We start from the raw sequence: 13,967 nt of genomic DNA, 5'->3' as shown, positions 1-13,967 counted from the left end.
ATCTCATGTTGTCATCTTTCTCTTACAAGACATTGGAGACCTGTGGCGAGACCCCCACAGACACAGAGGGCCACCGCTGTCCCCTGGGGGCCCCCACCCACATGAAAGGAGCTCCGGTGCTGCAGATGACAGATTAGCCACTTTTGTAAGATTATATCTGGCAATTTTATGGATTGGAAGTCATTAAAGAGAACGGCTGCTCCTCGTGAACGTAGTCCGCCTTTAAGAAAATGTTGTTTTTTAAGCTGTTTTCTGCCAAAAATGTTGTAAAATGTCCCAATGTAGCAAATCAGATAGCAAAAGGGAGTAATTTAAGGTAAAAAAAATACATAAAAAGAGTAGAAATTTAATTTTTTTGTACTAAAAAAATATAGATTAATTGCATATTATTATGTATTAATTAATTACATATGAAGTGGAAAGATTATTTTTTTACAGATGATGAAAAATGTCTCAGAAGATGTGGAAAAATACCAAAAAAAAGTCAACACAATGTTGCTTGTATGTTGGTGTGAATAAAAGCGGTCATGTGCTGCCCTCATGTGGACATTTTGAGTCACTGCAGGAAGATCCGCTGCATTATTGAGTCATTTATTTATTTTCCAAAGCTTTTTTGGAAAATGTGCGTGGACTCTCACTATTATGTTGGATCCACTATGGACTGGACTCTCACTATTACGTTAGATCCACTATGGACTGGACTCTCACTATTATGTTAGATCCACTATGGACTGGACTCTCACACTATTATGTTAGATCCACTATGGACTGGACTCTCACACTATTATGTTGGATCCACTATGGACTGGACTCTCACTATTACGTTAGATCCACTATGGACTGGACTCTCACTATTATGTTAGATCCACTATGGACTGGACTCTCACACTATTATGTTAGATCCACTATGGACTGGACTCTCAGTATTATGTTAGATCCACTATGGACTGGACTCTCACTATTATGTTAGATCCACTATGGACTGGACTCTCACACTATTATGTTAGATCCACTATGGACTGGACTCTCACTATTACGTTAGATCCACTATGGACTGGACTCTCACTATTATGTTAGATCCACTATGGACTGGACTCTCACACTATTATGTTAGATCCACTATGGACTGGACTCTCACTATTATGTTAGATCCACTATGGACTGGACTCTCACACTATTATGTTAGATCCACTATGGACTGGACTCTCACTATTATGTTGGATCCACTATGGACTGGACTCTCACTATTACGTTAGATCCACTATGGACTGGACTCTCACTATTATGTTAGATCCACTATGGACTGGACTCTCACACTATTATGTTAGATCCACTATGGACTGGACTCTCAGTATTATGTTAGATCCACTATGGACTGGACTCTCACTATTATGTTAGATCCACTATGGACTGGACTCTCACACTATTATGTTAGATCCACTATGGACTGGACTCTCACTATTATGTTAGATCCACTATGGACTGGACTCTCACACTATTATGTTAGATCCACTATGGACTGGACTCTCACTATTACGTTAGATCCACTATGGACTGGACTCTCACTATTATGTTAGATCCACTATGGACTGGACTCTCACTATTATGTTGGATCCACTATGGACTGGACTCTCACTATTACGTTAGATCCACTATGGACTGGACTCTCACTATTATGTTAGATCCACTATGGACTGGACTCTCACACTATTATGTTAGATCCACTATGGACTGGACTCTCACTATTATGTTAGATCCACTATGGACTGGACTCTCACACTATTATGTTAGATCCACTATGGACTGGACTCTCACTATTACGTTAGATCCACTATGGACTGGACTCTCACTATTATGTTAGATCCACTATGGACTGGACTCTCACACTATTATGTTAGATCCACTATGGACTGGACTCTCACTATTATGTTAGATCCACTATGGACTGGACTCTCACACTATTATGTTAGATCCACTATGGACTGGACTCTCACTATTACGTTAGATCCACTATGGACTGGACTCTCACTATTATGTTAGATCCACTATGGACTGGACTCTCACTATTACGTTGGATCCACTATGGACTGGACTCTCACTATTACGTTAGATCCACTATGGACTGGACTCTCACTATTATGTTAGATCCACTATGGACTGGACTCTCACACTATTATGTTAGATCCACTATGGACTGGACTCTCACTATTATGTTGGATCCACTATGGACTGGACTCTCACACTATTATGTTAGATCCACTATGGACTGGACTCTCACTATTACGTTAGATCCACTATGGACTGGACTCTCACTATTATGTTAGATCTACTATGGACTGGACTCTCACTATTATGTTGGATCCACTATGGACTGGAGTCTCACTATTATGTTAGATCCACTATGGACTGGACTCTCACTATTACGTTAGATCCACTATGGACTGGACTCTCACTATTATGTTGGATCCACTATGGACTGGACTCTCACTATTATGTTAGATCCACTATGGACTGGACTCTCACTATTACGTTAGATCCACTATGGACTGGACTTTCACTATTATGTTAGATCTACTATGGACTGGACTCTCACACTATTATGTTAGATCCACTATGGACTGGACTCTCACACTATTATGTTAGATCCACTATGGACTGGACTCTCACTATTATGTTAGATCCACTATGGACTGGACTCTCACTATTATGTTAGATCCACTATGGACTGGACTCTCACTATTATGTTAGATCCACTATGGACTGGACTCTCTCACTATTATGTTAGATCCACTATGGACTGGACTCTCACTATTATGTTAGATCCACTATGGACTGGACTCTCACTATTATGTTAGATCCACTATGGACTGGACTCACACTATTATGTTAGATCCACTATGGACTGGACTCTCACTATTATGTTAGATCCACTATGGACTGGACTCTCACTATTATGTTAGATCCACTATGGACTGGACTCTCACTATTATGTTAGATCCACTATGGACTGGACTCTCACTATTATGTTAGATCCATTATGGACTGGACTCTCACACTATTATGTTAGATCCACTATGGACTGGACTTTCACACTATTATGTTAGATCCACTATGGACTGGACTTTCACACTATTATGTTAGATCCACTATGGACTGGACTCTCACTATTATGTTAGATCCATTATGGACTGGACTCTCACTATTATGTTAGATCCACTATGGACTGGACTCTCACACTACTATGTTAGATCCACTATGGACTGGACTCTCACTATTATGTTAGATCCACTATGGACTGGACTCTCACTATTATGTTAGATCCACTATGGACTGGACTCTCACTATTATGTTAGATCCACTATGGACTGGACTCTCACACTATTATGTTAGATCCACTATGGACTGGACTCTCACTATTATGTTAGATCCACTATGGACTGGACTCTCACACTACTATGTTAGATCCACTATGGACTGGACTCTCACTATTATGTTAGATCCACTATGGACTGGACTCTCACTATTATGTTAGATCTACTATGGACTGGACTCTCACTATTATGTTAGATCCACTATGGACTGGACTCTCACTATTATGTTAGATCCACTATGGACTGGACTCTCACACTATTATGTTAGATCCACTATGGACTGGACTCTCACTATTATGTTAGATCCACTATGGACTGGACTCTCACACTACTATGTTAGATCCACTATGGACTGGACTCTCACTATTATGTTAGATCCACTATGGACTGGACTCTCACTATTATGTTAGATCCACTATGGACTGGACTCTCAAGACCAGGTTTATTTTCACTCGACAAAAATCCCTTGCATTCCACATATTTTGTCCCAAAATATATATATTTAATGAGATACAAAACAGTCAGTTTTTAATCCTCTTGGATCACCTTGTTTGGACATTCCCCCCAACCCCGGAGTTGGTGTATGTTTACATTCGCACTAACTAAACAAATATTGTAAAAAATGTTTCCACACTCAATATTACGGAGCTAAACCACAGCTCCGACATGTCTTAAAAATTACCAAACACTCAAGAAAGAAAAAGGTAGTCTACCTTCATTTGTGGAGACCCTCCGGTGGGTTCTGGTCCAGGAGTCAACCGCTGCTAGACGGTCAAAGAACCCAGGTAACGGGACCAGTTGCTTGGATGTTCCGTTTGAAAAAGGGTGAAGTCGTCCAATGTTCGTTTCTTCTAAAGACGGGTCCGGGTTGTCCAAAGATCCACATTCTCTGGACATGGTCACTGTCCTGGTCTTGCTGGCCCTCCTTGGCAGGGATATTTGGAGAAAGATTCAAAATCATGTCTTGAGATTGTCATAAACAGCTGTGAGAATCCGGGAAGTGAAGGGAAAGGTCCAGAAGCGAAGTTAGGCCAGCAGTTCTCTGGGAGGATTCTAAATCCAGAGGCTCCAGCTAAGCTAGGTCCAACAAAGGCCAAGGATACAGCTGGAACCAGCCCAGGTGGACACAATCAATCAGGAACGACTGGAGCCAATGAAAGACCGGGCTGGGGTTAGAGGAAGTCCAACCTGCCGCAGGTAGAACTGCTGAAGGCCCAGGCTGCGACAAATCCACTAGATTTGAAAGTCTAATAAAAGTAGTCAGTAAAGCCCCGTTCTGGTTTTAAGCCTGGTGTGAGATACCTATGATGAAAAGCCTGTCCTAGAATGAGGTTGCAGATCCCACAGGACTGGTGGCGCAATGGTTAAAGCGACTGACTACGGATCAGAAGAGTCCAGGTTCAAATCCTGACCAGCTCTTTGATCTTCCTTAATGGAACAAAAGCAGTTTTTAGTAATGGTTGCATTTTAAGAAGTGAACCCAGGGGTCAGCAACGTTTTTGAAACCAAGAACTTGGGTGCTGATTCATACCAAGGGCTCCCAGTTTGATACACACTTCAATAAATTGCCAAAAATTTGCTCAATTTACCTTTAATTTTTGTATATAAAAATTATATAGAAAAATATATAATTTGGGTGTGGTGCAGGCCTGTACAGAGAGTAAAAATATATTCTTATATTTACATTTTTATATATAAAAAAATGGGTATTTCTGTCCGTCATTCCATCGTATATTTTTTTTCCTTTTACGGGAGGTTTTTTGTCGAGAATAAATGAGAAAAACACTTAATTGAAGGGTTTAAAAGAGGAGAAAACAGGAAAAAAATGAAAATTTAATTTTGAAACATAGTTTATCTTCAATTTCGACTCTTTAAAATTCAAAATTCAACCGAAAAAAATGAAGGGAAAAACTAGTTTTTTGTCGAGAATAAATGATGAGGAAAACACTTAATTGAAGGGTTTAAAAGAGGAGAAAACAGGAAAAAAATGAAAATTACATTTTGAAACATAGTTTATCGTCAATTTCAACTCTTTAAAATTCAAAATTCAACCGAAAAAAATGAAGGGAAAAACTAGTTTTTTGTCGAGAATAAATGATGGGAAAAACACTTAATTGAAGGGTTTAAAAGAGGAGAAAACAGGAAAAAAAAAGAAAATTTAATTTTGAAACATAGTTTATCGCCAATTTCGACTCTTTAAAATTCAAAATTCAACCGAAAAAAATGAAGGGAAAAACTAGTTTTTTGTTGAGAATAAATGATGAAAAAAACACTTAATTGAAGGGTTTAAAAGAGGAGAAAACAGGACAAAAATGAAAATTTAATTTTGAAACATAGTTTTTCTTCAATTTCGACTCTTTAAAATTCAAAATTCAACCGAAAAAAATGAAGGGAAAAACTAGTTTTTTGTCGAGAATAAATGATGAGAAAAACACTTAATTGAAGGGTTTAAAAGAGGAGAAAACAGGAAAAAAAAAGAAAATTTAATTTTGAAACATAGTTTATCGCCAATTTCGACTCTTTAAAATTCAAAATTCAACCGAAAAAAATGAAGGGAAAAACTAGTTTTTTGTTGAGAATAAATGATGAAAAAAACACTTAATTGAAGGGTTTAAAAGAGGAGAAAACAGGACAAAAATGAAAATTTAATTTTGAAACATAGTTTTTCTTCAATTTCGACTCTTTAAAATTCAAAATTCAACCGAAAAAAATGAAGGGAAAAACTAGTTTTTTGTCGAGAATAAATGATGAGAAAAATACTTAATTGAAGGGTTTAAAAGAGGAGAAAACAGGAAAAAAAATGAAAGTTTAATTTTGAAACATAGTTTTTCTTCAATTTCGACTCTTTAAAATTCAAAATTCAACCGAAAAAAATGAAGGGAAAAACTAGTTTTTTGTCGAGAATAAATGATGAGAAAAACACTTATTTGAAGGGTTTAAAAGAGGAGAAAACAGGAAAAAAAATGAAAATTTAATTTTGAAACATAGTTTATCGTTAATTTCGACTCTTTAAAATTCAAAATTCAACCGAAAAAAATTAAGGGAAAAACTATTTTTTTGTCGAGAATAAATGATGAGAAAAACACTTAATTGAACGGTTTAAAAGAGGAGAAAACAGGACAAAAATTAAAATTTAATTTTGAAACATAGTTTATCGTTAATTTCGACTCTTTAAAATTCAAAATTCAACCGAAAAAAATGAAGGGAAAAACTAGTTTTTTGTCGAGAATAAATGATGAGAAAAACACTTAATTGAAGGGTTTAAAAGAGGAGAAAACAGGAAAAAAAAAAGAAAATTTAATTTTGAAACATAGTTTATTGCCAATTTCGACTCTTTAAAATTCAACATTCAACCGAAAAAAATGAAGGGAAAAACGAGTTTTTTGTTGAGAATAAATGATGAAAAAAACACTTAATTGAAGGGTTTAAAAGAGGAGAAAACATGACAAAAATGAAAATTTAATTTTGAAACATAGTTTTTCTTCAATTTCGACTCTTTAAAATTCAAAATTCAACCGAAAAAAATGAAGGGAAAAACTAGTTTTTTGTCGAGAATAAATGATGAAAAAAACACTTAATTGAAGGGTTTAAAAGAGGAGAAAACAGGACAAAAATGAAAATTTTATTTTGAAACATAGTTTTTCTTCAATTTCGACTCTTTAAAATTCAAAATTCAACCGAAAAAAATGAAGGGAAAAACTAGTTTTTTGTCGAGAATAAATGATGAGAAAAACACTTAATTGAAGGGTTTAAAAGAGGAGAAAACAGGAAAAAATGAAAATTTAATTTTGAAACATAGTTTATCGTCAATTTCGACTCTTTAAAATTCAAAATTCAACCGAAAAAAGTGAAGGGAAAAACTATTTTTTTGTCGAGAATAAATGATGAAAAAAACACTTAATTGAAGGGTTTAAAAGAGGAGAAAACAGGGGAAAAAACGAAAATTTAATTTTGAAACATAGTTTATCGTTAATTTCGACTCTTTAAAATTCAAAATTCAACCGAAAAAAATGAAGGGAAAAACTATTTTTTTGTCGAGAATAAATGATGAGAAAAACACTTAATTGAAGGGTTTAAAAGAGGAGAAAACAGGAAAAAAATGAAAATTTAATTTTGAAACATAGTTTATCGTCAATTTCGACTCTTTAAAATTCAAAATTCAACCGAAAAAAGTGAAGGAAAAAACTATTTTTTTGTCGAGAATAAATGATGAAAAAAACACTTAATTGAAGGGTTTAAAAGAGGAGAAAACAGGAAAAAAAATGAAAATTTAATTTTGAAACATAGTTTATCGTCAATTTCGACTCTTTAAAATTCAAAATTCAACCGAAAAAAATGAAGGGAAAAACTAGTTTTTTGTCGAGAATAAATGATGAGAAAAACACTTAATTGACGGGTTTAAAAGAGGAGAAAACAGGACAAAAATGAAAATTAAATTTTGAAAGATAGTTTATCGTCAATTTCGACTCTTTAAAATTCAAAATTCAACCGAAAAAAATGAAGGGAAAAACTATTTTTTTGTCGAAAATAAATGAGAAAAACACTTAACTGAACGGTTTAAAAGAGGAGAAAACAGGACAAAAATGAAAATTAAATGTTGAAACATAGTTTATCGTCAATTTCGACTCTTTAAAATTCAAAATTCAACCGAAAAAAATGAAGGGAAAAACTAGCTGATTCGAATCTTTTTGAAAATTAAAAAAAAAAAATTCATGGAATATCATTTAGTCATTTTTCCTGATTAAGATACATTTTAGAGTTTTGATGCCATGTTTTAAATAGGTTAAAATCCAATCTGCACTTTGTTAGAATATATAACAAATTGGACCAAGCTATATTTCTAACAAAGACAAATCTTTATTTCTTCTAGATTTTCCAGAACAAAAATTTTAAAAGAAATTAAAAAGACTTTGAAATAAGATTTAAATTAGATTTTACAGATTTTTTAGATTTGCCAGAATATTTTTTTTTTAATTTAATCATAAATTTGAAGAAATATTGCACAAATATTCTTCGTCGTAAAAACAGAAGCTAAAATGAAGAATTAAATTAAAATGTATTTTATTATTCTTTACAATAAAAAATAAAAATACTTCAACATTGATTTAAATTGTCAGGAAAGAAGAGGAAGGAATTTAAAAGGTATATGTGTTTAAATATCCTAAAATCATTTTTAAGGTTGTATTTTTTTCTCTAAAATTGTCTTTCTGAAAGTTATAAGAAGCAAAGTTAAAAAAATAAATGAATTTATTTCAACAAGTGAGGACCAAGTCTTTAAAATATTTTCTTGTATTTTCAAATTCTATTTGAGTTTTGTCTCTATTAGAATTAAAAATGTCCAGCAAAGCGAGACCAGCTTGCTAGTAAATAAATACAATTTAAAAAATTGAGGCAGTTAACTGGTAAGTGCTGCTATTTGAGCTATTTTTAGAAAACAGGCCAGCGGGCGACTCATCTGGTCCTTACGGGCCACCTGGTGTGTTGGTGACCCCTGGTCTAGCTGAAATAGCTCAATTGGAAGCGCGTCAGACCGAAGATCTGAAGGTTCCTGGTTCGATTCCTGGGTTTCAGCACAACTCTGTGTTCTTCTTAACTAGTTCTTTTGTACTATTAAGCCTTCTGTGGCTCTTAAAATACTGAAATGGTCTCAATGACCTGGAGAAAGTGATTTCTTCCACTTAACTGAGGTTGGGTCACGGGGGCAGCAGCCTAAGCAGGGAAGCCCAGACTTCTCTTTCCAGCCACTTCGTCCAGCTCTTCCTGGGGGATCCCAGGGAGTTCCCAGACCAGTCGGGACACATACCGTACTTCCTTGAACGAGTGGAGGCTGATTTCAATCATTTGAAATCGCATAAAAGGAAGATTAAGAGCTATTTAGTAGTATTTAAGGTCCAAGCTATTAAATATGTTGATTTTTGTATGTTAATTATTCAAATGTAGGTCTAAGTGAGACCTACATAGTGGTTTTTGTTTCATGTCTCTCTGACATTCCTACCGGAAGTTACAAGCAGTTTTGTCTGTGTTTTCTTCCTAGGAGCAGTTTGTCTGTGTTGTATTCCTAGGGGGCTCTAGAGCACAATTTTGAGTTTTGGGGTTTGGTTTTTTTATTATCTCGCAATTGTTGCCAGTCCTGATGTGTGTGCCAAGTTTGGTGAGTTTTGAAGCATTTTAAGGGGGTCAAATTACAGCTAAAAGAAGCAAAAATGACATTTTTTAGGAAACTTTGCGCAGGGGTTCTTTGAAGGCGTGTAAAATCCAAACCGGAGCAGTAATCAAAACTTTGTTGGACCGTTTTAATCAAAAGGGTTCAATCTCTCTCCTGTGCGAGTTTGAAGCCGAAACGACAAACGCACTGGGAGGAGTTTACGTTTGGAAAAAGGTGACGGGTTTTTACAAAACTTTTATTTTGAAGGGGTAATTTTTAACTTCCTGTTGATTTTTGCCGAAGGATGTCAATTATCTAAATGTAGGTCTAAGTGAGACCTACATAGAGGTTTTTGTTTCATGTCTTTACGGCATTCCTACCGGAAGTTACAAGCAGTTTTGTCTGTGTTTTCTTCCTAGAAGCATTTTTTTCTGTTTTATTCAAAAATTGCGCAAGGGCGCAATTTTGAGTTGTTTTTTTTTTTTTCATTGGATCGCAATTTCTGCCAGTCCTGATGTGTCTGCCAAGTTTGGTGAGTTTTGAAGCATTTTAAGAGGGTCAAATTACAGCTGAAAGAGGCAAAAAATGCATTTTTTGCCATAATTTAGTTTTGAAGGGGTTTTTACCAACTTCCTGTTGATTTTAGGTATAGAAGTTTCTAATGGGGAATCTAGGTCTAAGTCAGTTCTACATAGAGGATTTTGTTTCATGTCTCTACGACATTCCTAACGGAAGTTACAAGCAGTCTGTTTTTCTTTCCTTCCTAGGGGGCGCTTCTACGACATTCCTAACGGAAGTTACAAGCTGTCTGTTTTTCTTTCCTACCTAGGGGGCGCTAGGGTGCAAATTTGATTTTTCTAGTTTGGCTGCCTAATAAGTTGGGAAGGTTTGCTATACCGACGTATGTGTCAAATTTGGTGAGTTTTGAAGCATGTTAAGGGGGTCAAAATACAGCGCATAGGCGAGTATAGGTGCGGAAGAAAGAAATAATAATAAAACGTTACAGTTTCAATAGGGTCCTTGGCCCATTGCCAAAGGACTCCTGTGGAGTCCTTTGGCAATGGGCCTGGGGACCCTAATAAAACAGTTTTGTAAACTGGACTTTCAATCGAAGCAGGAGGTAATAAAGGAAGATCTCTATCGAGACAGAGAGACTTTTAAAACTGAAGAAAGATAAGGAAGACTTCTATAAAGAAGTTATCGATGCTTTTGATCAGAAGGAGCTGGGCATGGACTTCATTTATAAGTAAAGGTAAGACCAGAATAACGTTTTTTTAATTAAATGTGCTTTCATGATGGTATCCTTACATCACACTCAAATTTTTAACCGCATGCCTTTGGTAAGCGCCGGAGTGAGAAGAGGTTTTAAATTAATTAATTAGTACCAAAGCATTTGAAACTCCAACTACTTCCTGGGAGAAGTGGAATAAACGGGTCAGTCGGTCGGTGCGTGGGAACAGAAAGAAGAGACCAAAGTGTTAAATTGGGATTTAAAATCCATTTTAATTCATGTCAAATGTAGTTTACAAACGGGTCAGACAACGTACCATTTCCAAGAATATACAAGACACAAAATAACTGTGACATAATTTATCTTGTGCAATTTGTCATCTTTGGGGACCAAACTTCCAACGCATGTGTGAACCCGTACCACGCATGTGTGAACCCGGACCACGCACGTGTGAATCCAGACCACGCATGTGTGAACCCAGACCACGCATGTGTGAACCCAGACCACGCATGTGTGAACCCAGACCACGCACGTGTGAACCCGTACCACGCATGTGTGAACCCGGACCACGCACGTGTGAATCCAGACCACGCAAGTGTGAACCCAGACCACGCATGTGTGAACCCAGACCACGCATGTGTGAACCCAGACCACGCACGTGTGAACCCAGACCACGCACGTGTGAACCCGGCCCACGCACGTGTGAACCCGGACCACGCACGTGTGAACCCAGACCACGCACGTGTGAACCCAGACCACGCGTGTGAACCCGGACCACGCGTGTGTGAACCCGGCCCACGCGTGTGTGAACCCGGCCCACGCGTGTGTGAACCCGGACCACGCATGTGTGAACCCAGACCACGCATGTGTGAACCCGGACCACGCATGTGTGAACCCGGACCACGCACGTGTGAACCCGGACCACGCACGTGTGAACCCAGACCACGCACGTGTGAACCCGGACCACGCATGTGTGAACCCAGACCACGCATGTGTGAACCCGGACCACGCATGTGTGAACCCAGACCACGCATGTGTGAACCCGGACCACGCATGTGTGAACCCAGACCACGCATGTGTGAACCCGGACCACGCATGTGTGAACCCAGACCACGCATGTGGGAACCCGGACCACGCATGTGTGAACCCAGACCACGCACGTGTGAACCCAGACCACGTCCCGTTTTCTCCGCGGCGGACGTGCCGCTCCAGGAGATAAAAGGACTTCAAGGAGAGGGAAACAAAAACAGTTAAGTGGAGGGTGAGCTCATGCATTTGTTGTCGCATTCCCCCTTTTCCCCCCCAACAATGCACACCTTATATTTGATGACTCGGGTTTGGTGATATTTGAGAAGGTTTTATTTTCTTGATCTCAGCATTTTTTTTTTATTTTATTTGGACAACAATACAGACGTCACAGAATACATAGTTTTACAAACACAAAGCACACCGCCACCCCGCGGCCGGAGAAGGGGGGAGTTAAGCCGCAAAAAAGGAGGTCGCCGGTTCGACCCGGACTTCCCTCGGGCAACTCTCTAGTTGTCTTTCTTTTGACCTCTGCGGCAAAGCGGTCGGAGAATAACGGGGAGGGGAAAGAGAAGGGTTGGTGGAGAATCGCTGCGGTGGAAACTCAGGAGTGGTGTGGGAGCGGCGCTGGAGTGAAATGCCGCCCTACTTGGTGCCGTTTTGCGCATCAAGAAGTTCCACGCATTGGAACAAATAAAAGATCGTCGCTTGCTTTTTTTTTTCTTCCTCTTTTAGATCTACGATTCGACAAAGTACTCTGCGGAAAATGACACCTAAATCTTGACCATCGAGCCTGGAGTTTGTTTTTTTTTCTTCTGTACAGTGAAACGTCAGCCAGAGATGCTGGTTCTGAAAATAAAGCAGGCCATTTTCTCTGCAAACCGAAGACGGAGAACATGACGTTGATATTCTACAAAACGGCGGGTACGCATCGACGTGGGAACTTTGTAAACATACACTGACTTTACTTACATGTGCTTGGACTGCATCTTAACGGGGGAGGGGGTGGGGTTTAATGCCATGGTTCGCTCGATGATAAACTGGGAGTCTTCTTCATTTTGCAGTGTCCGGACGTCTTCTAGAATTGCAAAGTCCAGTCGTGATGTGGAAGCAGAACCGGAGCGCAGGGGTGGGGCGGCCGACCTCAGCTCCGGTGACGCTAAAAGGTTCGTCGGTATTTGACATCCAGTGTTTTAAGGAGTCCGTTCACGTTTGGTTCGCCCCCTCACCCCCCAACCCGAGCTGTGTCTCTTTGGGGGCGGTCTGAAGCTCGCGAAGGGGGGAAGTAGGGGTGTGGTTGAAATGGGAGGTCCACGGCGGAGGCTGGGTGGGTGGGGGTGTGCTCTTTACAAGTAGACACGCCGCAGGTCCCCCGGCGAGGTGATGGTGTTGCACTGCGGGCACAGCTTCTTGTTCCCCTGTCAACAACACCCGAAATTTAAACATGTACACTTCCTTCCCAGTGTGCCAACTTAAGATAGATTAAACAAGTCCGCACTTAGGAACCAAAAGGGATTCGCTCATAAATGTCGGCAACAAATGATTACACCAGAAATATGAAGAAATTTAAGAAATCTATTAGTGTTGGAATAATTGTTTCTAAATGATCACAAAAAACTCAGTATTACATTGTGTTCCTGACAAGAAGACAAAAGGCTGTCTTTGAAACCAACCAAGAAGAAGAAGGCTCGTAAAACTCCACTGAGACTTCAAAGCGGAAAGATGGCAGGATCTGCCCAACTTCCAGAGCAACTCTTTTTGAAGTGTTTTACGAACTATTTCATGGAACTCTTTTTTAACTATTTGACGAACTTTCTTCGAACTGTTCGGTAACCGAAGGCAACGCTGTTTACGACCCACTTTTCTCAGGAAGCAGCTGTGGGCAGGGGGGTGGGGGGAGTCAAATAAAGAAGGAGGAGTACAATCCTTGGGCAGGGTGTGGTGCAGGACTGTACAGAGAGTACAGTGGCCATGTCTCTCCTAAGATCTGAGTCCAAATGTAATTCTGTCTCTGTTTGATTCTTTGCCTCCTGTCTTGTTTAATAGATGCCATCAGTGTAGGAACCTGACAATAAAGTTAATACAGAATGTTTCTCTTTCTTCCCCCTTATTTATCTGCTTTCTTTTGTATTTCAAGTTATCATTACAAAAAAATGTATTGTTGCATTCGAAACAATTGTATTGTTAATAATAT

General features: G+C 38.5%; 1 protein-coding gene and 1 non-coding gene across 2 annotated transcripts in view; one reads left to right on the top strand and one right to left on the bottom strand.

The window, feature by feature from the left end:
• The first annotated feature begins 8,870 nt into the window (after positions 1–8,870).
• On the top strand, positions 8,871–8,944 carry trnaf-gaa (transfer RNA phenylalanine (anticodon GAA)). Its single transcript has one exon. It is a non-coding gene; the product is annotated as a tRNA-Phe (tRNA).
• Positions 8,945–10,999: 2,055 nt separating this feature from the next.
• rnf220a (ring finger protein 220a) overlaps positions 11,000–13,967 on the bottom strand; it is a 433,695-nt gene continuing 430,727 nt past the window's right edge. Inside the window, 1 exon segment of the mRNA XM_061891442.1 lies at positions 11,000–13,191. Within this exon segment, the coding sequence (XP_061747426.1) occupies positions 13,120–13,191 (72 nt within the window). The 3' untranslated portion in view covers positions 11,000–13,119.

Source organism: Nerophis ophidion, linkage group LG28 (assembly GCF_033978795.1).
Source record: "Nerophis ophidion isolate RoL-2023_Sa linkage group LG28, RoL_Noph_v1.0, whole genome shotgun sequence".
Classification (NCBI taxonomy): domain Eukaryota; kingdom Metazoa; phylum Chordata; class Actinopteri; order Syngnathiformes; family Syngnathidae; genus Nerophis; species Nerophis ophidion.
The sequence above is the reverse complement of the archived record's forward strand: the minus strand, read 5'-3'. Positions and strand labels throughout refer to the sequence as shown.